We start from the raw sequence: 9515 nt of genomic DNA, 5'->3' as shown, positions 1-9515 counted from the left end.
ATGTGTGTAATGCTGATAATCGAATTCTTCTTCAAAATAAAATTGTAATTGCTGAATATTTTCTTTGGATCTTCATTGTTCAATTGTTCATTAACCAATTACTTGCATATAAAATCCATTTATAGCTACTTATTCTTCACTTGTGGATGCCAAAGCCATCAAAGGCTCCAGCCTGCTCTTTTTATCTATTGAGGACAGAATATGGGCTTTTCTTTTTTAGCAGGTGTCTATTACAGGCCACATGCCATGACACTGACATTCCCATGCCACTTCAGGCCCACCAGGACTTCTGCCATCCGTTTGCAGAGAGATAAGGGCTGACAGAGTGACAGTGACATCCTCCACAGCCATAAGCTAACAATGTTACTCTGCTTCCTGGGGCCACATGCCACAAACATCAGGGCTCTGATACCTCCCTCAACATTTGCCCACAGCCACCTTCAGCTCCTGTATGTGGAATCCTTCCAGAAGCAAAGAAGAAAATAAGGTACATATCATGGTTCACTAATTAATGTTGTTCTTCATGCCACCCACTCGTGTTAAAGTGTAGCTTTATGTTTTCTCCTCACAATTATATTGTGGTCAGTGTACGTCAATGAACGTCACTGAGCAGAGAGACCGATGTTCAGATGATGCCTGTTTTTATACTTATGGCATGAGAGTGGAAAGTTCCTCTCAGCTATAATCATATTACAATTTGTAGACAAGTAATGGGCCACCTGTACATTACTCCTACAGAAGATGCTCATCCATGGAAACGCATGCCATTAAGCTATTGGTGCAGTTTTTGTGCCGATGTTAATGTCAGAAGATTGAGTCAGCAAAGCGCTGCAACTTTTAGATATTCTGTGACTCCAATCAGTAAGTTTATGTAGTCTGCCACTTCATGGTTGGGTTCTGTAGCTCCTTAACGATTCTACTTTGTAACAATAGTACTTGAAGTCGAATATCGCGGAATATCAAGGAGGGCCTAAAATAAAGGAATCCTATTACAGCACCACACTCTTAAGAGCCACACATTCTTTCACAAATCCTTGTAAAAGGCAGGCTGCATGGACCGGTGCTCGATTTTACACACCTTTAGCAATGGCACTGAAACCACCTTACATCAAAGATTTCTATCCAGGCAGCTACAGTTATTTTCATGGGAAAACAGAGCAAGACAAATTATTACCAGTGCTCACATTAAGCGTAGACAAAAAAAAAACTTGAAATATTTGGTTTATTCTTAGTTTTCCATGTAAAAATACACATCCGAGGGATGGATTTAGTGGGGGGGAAAACAAAACAAAAAACAATTTTTTTTTTAAACGTCTTATTTCAACAAGTCAAAATTTAAAATCAGTTTTTGCTATTAAATACACACCTCCAAGTTTTGCATTTTTCACACATACCTAATCTGTCAAAGTCTGCATTGGCAGCAACGTAAAAGTAGACTGGATGTTGTTTTAACAGCTTTACAAAGTTAAAGAGTGAAAGTAAAGCTCAGGGGTTTTTTTAAGTCATGTTTTCAAAGTGCAAAAATTGTACTTGTAAGGCAACAACCCTTGATGTGTGTATATTGTGACAATGAAGACAACCATACACTCTTTACTTGTAAACATGTCAAAACTTGATTCAACTGTGTCCAAGAAAATATTAAGATCACAAAAAGTTATAACATGTGTCTGCTCTATGAGCAGCCAACCCAAACACAATGCAGCCTTGCGCTTCTCCCAATGTATGGCCCAGAGAGCTTTAAGTGAAGAAGAAGAAATGTCGCAGTGGCATCTACAGTAGCTCAAGGTGGTTTAAAAGACAAAAACTAGCTTCTCCAACTGGAAAATGTTTGAGAATTTGATCTGTAAAAAGAGATCAGAGAGAGAGAGGGAGAGACATTACTGAGAAAGAGTTTTGAATGTTTAAAAAGTCAGCAGCAGGACTATTAAAATGACCTCTAACGAGCAAATCAAAACACAGACACCATGACATCTTGTCCACCCACGCACCCACCCAGTGTTCTTATAGATTTGACATCATGTCGTCCTAATTGCTTTCCGCAGCATTTTTCCAGGCAGGTTGTGAAATAAATCAAATGAAAAAACGCGTTGAATTCAGTGAAAGTGTCTGATTTTGTACTCCTGCATTTGCCTTTTGTCTTGGCAGCAATGACAAGTGCACATGATGAATGGTTTTTACATTGGAGAGAGCTGCTGTTAAGAGCCATATTTTATTGTAGGATTATGATTTATTGTTAGCAATGATTACACTTTTCAAAACTGGTTTTAGAGTTGTCAATGGAGATGTTTAGTTTTTCACAGCACAGGGTAATAAAAACACTGGAATGTTTCTGTTCGTTCTTTTTAAGGTTTAAACACAAATCCAAGGTTCCTACAAATAATTTCTTGATAATCATGAATGGATTTCATTTTAATTCAGGCTTTTTCCCCAGTGTCATTGTAGTAGAGGGTTTTTTTGTTAATATTATTAAATCAAAAATTATAACGCTTGTAGATTTGAGAAATAAAAGTAAAGGCAATTTTGACTTGGCAACAATCCTGTCTGTACAAAGAATGTAATATGCATACAGTTTTGAAGGCAGACACAAGAGAAAAGCAGAAAAGACTGAAAGAGAAGGATTATTAACAGAATGTGAATGTGTCCAATAGACTAAGCCTTGTCTTCACACACTCCTGCACACTTCAGAGTGCATTCCACTGGAACACACCCCGGGGAAACACTGGCTGCCATGTGACACATGGAAAATGAAGCGAGAAGCAGTATAAAAAGGTAGAAAGTGAAATTGAAGGATGACAGGAAAGAAGAGGAGATAGAGAAGAGGAGGTGAAGGAAAAAATAATCACTTTAATTAGTTTTAGGTTTAATTAGTAAGAAAGCTCTGCTTGAACATTTAAACCATGCACAGCCAAGTAAGGAGCACCAGCTTCACAGGGGCTGAGAATGAAAAGCCACACCCACACACCCTTCATGTGCTATAGATTTAGCAAGTGCAGCATTGGGTAGTTTTTAGAATATCTTCTAAATATGACTAAAAACAATATTTTCCTATAATAATTGCTTTCAAAATTTACTGTAAGACAATGCAGTGAAATAATGGTGAATATGAGCGATTATGAGGAACAGAGGAAAGAAAGAAGATGGAAAAGAGGAAAGAAATGAGGTTAGATGAGGTGGTATTAAACCTGAAAGGTTCTATAGGGAGCACTGCGGTGCAAGATGGAAGCTTCAGCAGAGTTCAAATACCACAGGCACAATGCAGTGCTGCCAGCGAGGAACAGAGAAATGTGGGTCTGTCTACTTATCAGTTCACATTAACACACACAAGAAAAAAAACCACACAAAAAGACTAATTAAAACTAGATGGATGGACCACACTTACTGGTTTGCAGACCCAAAGGTGTTTCCAGAGAATCCTAAAAATATAAAAAATAAATACATGATTAATTTGGTAATTGTTACTGCAAGTGGGAAAAAAAGACTAATGGAAGTCTCACATGATCTGTGTGCCTATGTGTTGGAAGTGGGTTAGTGGACAGTCCTATGTACAGTATGCATATTGTGTATAGTGTGCATCCACAATACCATTAAAACTTCAGAAAAAAAATAAAGCAGAGGACTGAAACAAAGGAGAGAAATATCAAAGAAATGAGTGCATGGAAAAATAATTTGGATCTTGCATGCATGAAAACTCAGAGGGATGCACACCAGTCATCTCGGCAAAGAAACCTGTAACAGCTGTAATGCAGTGAAAGTTTATAGATGTGCAGGACAGGCAAATTCACCATACAGTGTGTTACAGTGAACCCCTTTCTGTCTCATTAGCCCATGAAACATAAAATGTATTCATCCATCCTTTGTCATCCTTTGTCTTTATCATGTTTGAGAGGGAAGTACTCCTTGGATATGTTTCGCACAAACTTGCATTGTGTTGCCAAATGAGGAAATTGACCACTTTAAAATCTTCATGTGATGCACAATCTACCCTAAAAGTGTAATTAACACAACAAAACACTTGTTTGGTCGCAATACTCAGGAAATTTCTATTGCACAACAATAAAGCCACCTTCCTTTTTCAAGTTTGAAAGACAGTTAAAGTAAAGAAACTTGCGATAAACACTGTACAATGGCTAAAATTGTACAGTTGCTGGAAGAATGGCGCTGTTGAGTGACTCACTGTAGGGAATAAACTAGAGTGATAGCAGGCAAGATGGCAGCTGAAGATGATGAGGAAGGGGGAAAAAATAAAAACAAAAATAATTCAGGTAAAGTAGTAGTCTCACCTCCTGGCTGTGGCTGTTGTCCAAAACCTGAAAAGCTGCTGGGCTGACTTCCAAACCCAGGTCCCTGCTGGGCCAGGCTCCCGAATGATGGAGCGCTCTGACCGGCTAGCGCACCAAAGGACGGAGTGCTAGGAGGTGGGGCAAACCTGAAAACCGGAGCAGGTGCTGAGGTTGTGATACTGTAAAACGCAAAAGTTACAACTGAAAAAAAGACAGCCACACCTGAATGGGGCTGGTAAGACAAAATGCTTGACAATATTAGGTTACTGGTCTGACAGTCATAAATTCATAATTAAACACACATACATGTGGGCAAATAGTTTGTCCAAGATGTTTTTATTGGTTAGTTAAACATGTAAACAAAGCAGAACATTCAAGATAGTGAATGTGAATTTGTTTAGCTTTATTTTTTTATTTTTTTACTTGTTTGGCATGTGAGGATTGACAGGCTGGGATTTATACATTAATCCTTTCTACAGGACCCAATGCCCGCTCACTCCCAAGGGAGAGAAAAAAAGAATAAGCAAAACAGTGAAAGAGAGAGAGAGAGAGCATGTCAGTTTAATCTGCAGGCTTCATGACCCCAGATTGAGATTATCTGGAGGGAATAATCTAGTCTGGCACAGAGCTGGGTTTGTTTTGTGCTGGCAACCATGGTTGCTGGTATCAAAACACATGCACATGTGAACACACCAGAGGTTAATGCAAATCATTAGAGTATAAATGATAAGGAGGAGGGGAGGATTAAAAAACATAATAATCAGGAAATCCTGCCTGAAGTCAGAACTGCTGGAATTAGATTAGATAGAAATGTGTGTGTTTAAAAGTAATAAAATTAAGCCTCACTTCCCAAATTTGCCTCATATAACTCTATAGACCAATAAAAATGTTTTGTTTCTCTACACTTAAATGTTAATGGGGTTTTTAATAGTGTTGTTAAATGCTGCTTTCAGCTGGTTTGTCTTGTAGTGCTGAGAACACTGAAAGGCGCCTATTATGACAATAATAGCCTGATGACAATGACATTTTCAAATACTCATTGTCTGCAACAGTGGGTTGAGAAAAAAAACAGTTCTCTGTTACACTACTTTGTCAATGAAAGGTTGTTCTACTGAAAATATTTTCCGCTTTAATTCCGCTTGAATATCAGAGCAGGCAAAGAAAATAGATTACAGACAAACTAGATGCAGATAGAAGTTCTATAAACAAAGTTCAGCTAAAGGTTCAGCCACCCTGAATCAAAGTGGCTGAACCTTTAGGTTGCTCTAAAGTCAGCTTTAATTACACAACGATGGATTTTTTTTCCATATCAAACCTTTCAAAAAAGACTTCGTCTTGCTTACCCAAATCCTCCCATGTTGGCAGCCGCGGTGCCCTCTCCGAACACTTTGCCAGCCGATGATCCAATAGGACTGCTGAATGAAGGGCTTGAGCCAAAAGATGCTCCAGCACCAAATGCTGGGGAACCCCCAAAAGAAGGAGGACTCCCAAACACCGGAGCACTGCCAAAGCCACCTGTAGGAAGGAAATAGGATAACAGAGCAGGAAGTTACTTGGTTTCCAGCGTTCTTTCTACAAAGAAAATACAGAAGAAATGTGAGTCATGAAGCAATTTCTGTAACTTTTATAACATTATATGCTAAGTGGCTTATTTACATCAGGCATTACATCCATGTAGATGTTTTTTCCCTTTAACAAAGCTACTGCAAACACTAAAATTTAATCTAGAGTTCTTCTTGGACTCATATGAAGAAACATAAATTGAATTTAGTGCTGGCACTTCCAAAAAGGAAAATAAATTCCTAGGTAAAGACAGAAAAAGTATTTTAGCTATGTTTTAAATTTAAAATTTTTTTTAAAAAAATTGCATATCCCCCTATTGTAACTCATCAGAAGCTACCTGAGTACACGTGTGGGCATTTACAGTATTGTTGTGCACAGCCTCTGGAGCAGTAAACTGTTATAAGCATGATGAGTACTTCACACCAATTCAAAGCCTCTGATTGGCAGGAGAGAAAGAGTGTACTGAAATTACAGCCTGGCTAGCAGCATGCCCCAGTAAATAATTGATTGAGCTAATGTAACAAGAATACATTCCCCCTGCATGGCCAGTGATGGAGAATTAGTGTGCTGAGGGTTACCAATATCCCAGAGGCTCTGAGGTACAGCTTGAATAGCTGCTACTACTATGACTACTCATGGCCACGAGCAGCAAAGTATCAGCATATCGGTTTTTAAATTTACATGATGTTTTCAGACAAACTACAATGTGATGTAGACAGGGTTTCTCTCCTGGTTTAAAACAGCCCTCCAAGGGCGAATTTAACTACGCCTGCACTGGTTTTTATCCATAGCGCCCCAGCTCTATTCAGAAGTGATTTACACAATAAAGACCACTTTTAAATGTATAATAATGAGTTCTCCAAGAATTGACTGAAAATAATCAGCGCATCATCTCGATAGATTAAGAAAAACATGGTGGGGTTCACCAATGTGTTGAACCATTTAAAATGTTTCTCAAAGTAAGAGTGCAAAGAATATGAGGAATTCAACTTTTACAGGAAATTACATTATATATCCAAGACATGTATGAGTTTAAGTTAGTTGGTGTTTCTAAATTTGAAAGTAGGTGTGAAAGTGAGCGTGAGTGGTTGTCTCTTTGTGCTAACACTGTAACAGATTCAGGCCCTCAGGCAGCGCAGCATGGGAAGCGCACATTTCTCGGGTGGAAATCAGGAACCCTTTGAATGCTGTGATCAGTCACCAATTGATCAGTCACCAAAAACCATATCTAAATGAGGGTCGAACGCAGTGCTGCCTGTTAGAGGCTGAGCTTAATTTAAGATGCATTGAGCAGAAGTGGAAAACTATCCCATGGTCATGGTTCTTGACTAAAATGCTTTAGAGGTTCATCCAGTGAGAACAAAACACAAGGATTAATAGATAAAATACGCTAAAATAAAAATAGAATAAAAATAGGAATGCACTGAGATGTCTTTACTCAACTCGAGCTAAAAGCCAGGAAGACCAGGTGAGTTTTGAGTAAAGACTTGAAGGTCTCTCCACTACAAACAGATCTGATGTTTTGGGGTTGGCGGTTCCACAAGACAGGGCCTAGAACCAAAATGGCCTTGTCTTGGGAACATCCAAAATCATCTGATTGGAAGACCTTAGTGCCCTAAGTGGAGCGTGGATACTTAAAAGCTCAGATAAATTTGGGGGGGGTGTGCAATAGCATCTTAAAATCAATTCAAAAAGAAAAAAAAAAAAGGGACAGGGAGCCAATGAGGACAGGATAAAACTGGGGCAATGTGCTCTCACATTTTTGCCCCTGTAAGATGTCGACCAGCTGCATTTTGAACTAACTGTAAACTTCAGATAGCAGAGTGACCCAGGCCTGCAAAAAGGGAGGTACAATAGTTGGGGCAAATACAATTAAAAGCATGGATAACTCTCTCAAGGTAGATAGGGCTTGACTTTGGCCAACTGTCCGAGTTGATAAAACCCTGCTTTGACCACAGAGCTAATCTGTCCGTCGAATTTGAAACCACTGTCAAAAATAAGATCCAAATTCCTGGTAAAAGGTTAAAGGTTAAAACCCTAAAGTGCCAAAAGTGCGAGCGAGTTACTGAGCTGTTCGGGGCGACCAAAAGCAACATCCTCAGTCTTCTCCTCATTTAGAAATGGAAAGTTTTTAGGTAGCGTGAGCAGTTAAGATGTGGTTTAAATGACTCTTTGTTGTTTGCTTTGATTGAGAGACAGATTTGAAAAATAAAATTTGAATTTCTTTTTCAAAGTCCTACTCATCGTGTACCCAGGTTAAAGAGTATAAGAAACCATCTGACTTTTGAAATCAGCACTCTGCAAAGGCAATCATCCATGATGGTATAGGGATGGATTAGTTCATTTGTTATAGGAAAATTTTCACCCATAACAAATTTCTATTTATACAAAAAGCTTATTCACACGTGTTATTGCCTTTACTTAACAGACGTGATGTCACTGACACATCTTCTTCCTATGGGAGAGCAAAACCTCAGTGTCCAGACACTGGGAAAATGGTCTGTTTGTGAAGAGGCAGTTGTTAAAGAGTTATGAAAAGTTACTATATATAGTTGCTTTTGAGTGATCAAAAGGGATGTCAGATGCAGAAGCTGAGATTGGATACACTACCATGAAAAAAGAAGACACTGCAGTCATTTCATTATAAATAAATAGTTGTAGATTAAACGCATCATTTGTGTCGTAAATATGAATCGATTCAAATAAACATCAGATCTTTGAGGTCATACACTGTGACTTGGCAATGGAGAAGACTGGCACTGCATAATATTCTGTGGGGAACAATGGAGCTTTTGACAACCTCATAGTTTATTCTGTCCTCAGGGGTGAGGAGATAAGAGCTCAGATGATAAAGGTGAGAGCAATGTCAAGAACTGGCTGCCAAGTATTAAAACCGTTTCTACCGCAGTCATCTAACTATCACTGAACTATCACATCAATGAACCAGAGCCCTTAAGCCAGGGCCTGGAAAGAAATGCGAAAGAACTAATCACAGTTTCATGCTTACTCCCCCCGCCCAACGTTTGCAGCAGTAGAATCAGTAGCTCTCTTCTCTTGTCCACATAATCGTGCATCGTGTGGTTACACACGGCTTCAGTTGCATGGTTATATGTCAGTTTCCTTTGACACAGCCGACATACGGTGACTGACTTTCTACATCAAAGTTTCAGACATGCACTGGTTTGCACTTTTGTCATCGACATAGTTTCCAACCTAACTTGTTTACAAGTTCCCATCACAGAAAAAGATGGGCTACGGCTTTGAACAAACAGGTAACTGTTGTTTTACAAAATGAAATCATTATTGTTATGCATTATTTAGCTTAACAACTGGTATTTCTGGTGTGACTAACAAATGTAGAAACATTTAAATCATGATATACATAATGTAGACATATCCTTTTCTTTCAGCTGCTCCCTTTACGGATCATCTGCCTCCATCTTCTCACACTATCCCCAGCATCCACCTCTGTCACTTCAACCCTCTGCATGTCCTCCTTCACTACTTCCATTAATCTTCTCTGTGGTTTTCCTGGTTCCTGGATCTTTTCCTCCCATCTGGCAGCTGCCAATTCAACATCTTTTGTACATTATACCCACCATCCCTCTACTACACATGTTCAAAGCAACTCAGTTTTTCCTCTCTGACTTTGTCAACCACCGGCTCAACCTC

At 39.0% G+C, this 9515-nt stretch overlaps 1 protein-coding gene across 2 annotated transcripts in view; it reads right to left on the bottom strand.

Moving 5' to 3' along the window:
* Positions 1–1372: 1372 nt before the first annotated feature.
* nup214 (nucleoporin 214) overlaps positions 1373–9515 on the bottom strand; it is a 31982-nt gene continuing 23839 nt past the window's right edge. The window contains exons 33-36 of one of the 2 annotated variants that reach the window (XM_085359818.1): positions 5624–5795; positions 4281–4459; positions 3380–3413; positions 1373–1841 (exon numbers count right to left, since the gene is read on the bottom strand). In XM_085359818.1, the coding sequence (XP_085215944.1) occupies positions 1805–1841; positions 3380–3413; positions 4281–4459; positions 5624–5795 (422 nt within the window). In that variant the 3' untranslated portion in view covers positions 1373–1804. The remainder of the gene's footprint in view (positions 1842–3379; positions 3414–4280; positions 4460–5623; positions 5796–9515) is intronic. The other variant, XM_085359819.1, reaches the window with a different exon arrangement.

The sequence above is a fragment of the Diplotaxodon limnothrissa genome, linkage group LG7, assembly GCF_057381915.1.
Source record: "Diplotaxodon limnothrissa isolate DT_005_m linkage group LG7, D_limnothrissa_male_GT1.1, whole genome shotgun sequence".
NCBI lineage: Eukaryota > Metazoa > Chordata > Actinopteri > Cichliformes > Cichlidae > Diplotaxodon > Diplotaxodon limnothrissa.
The sequence above is the reverse complement of the archived record's forward strand: the minus strand, read 5'-3'. Positions and strand labels throughout refer to the sequence as shown.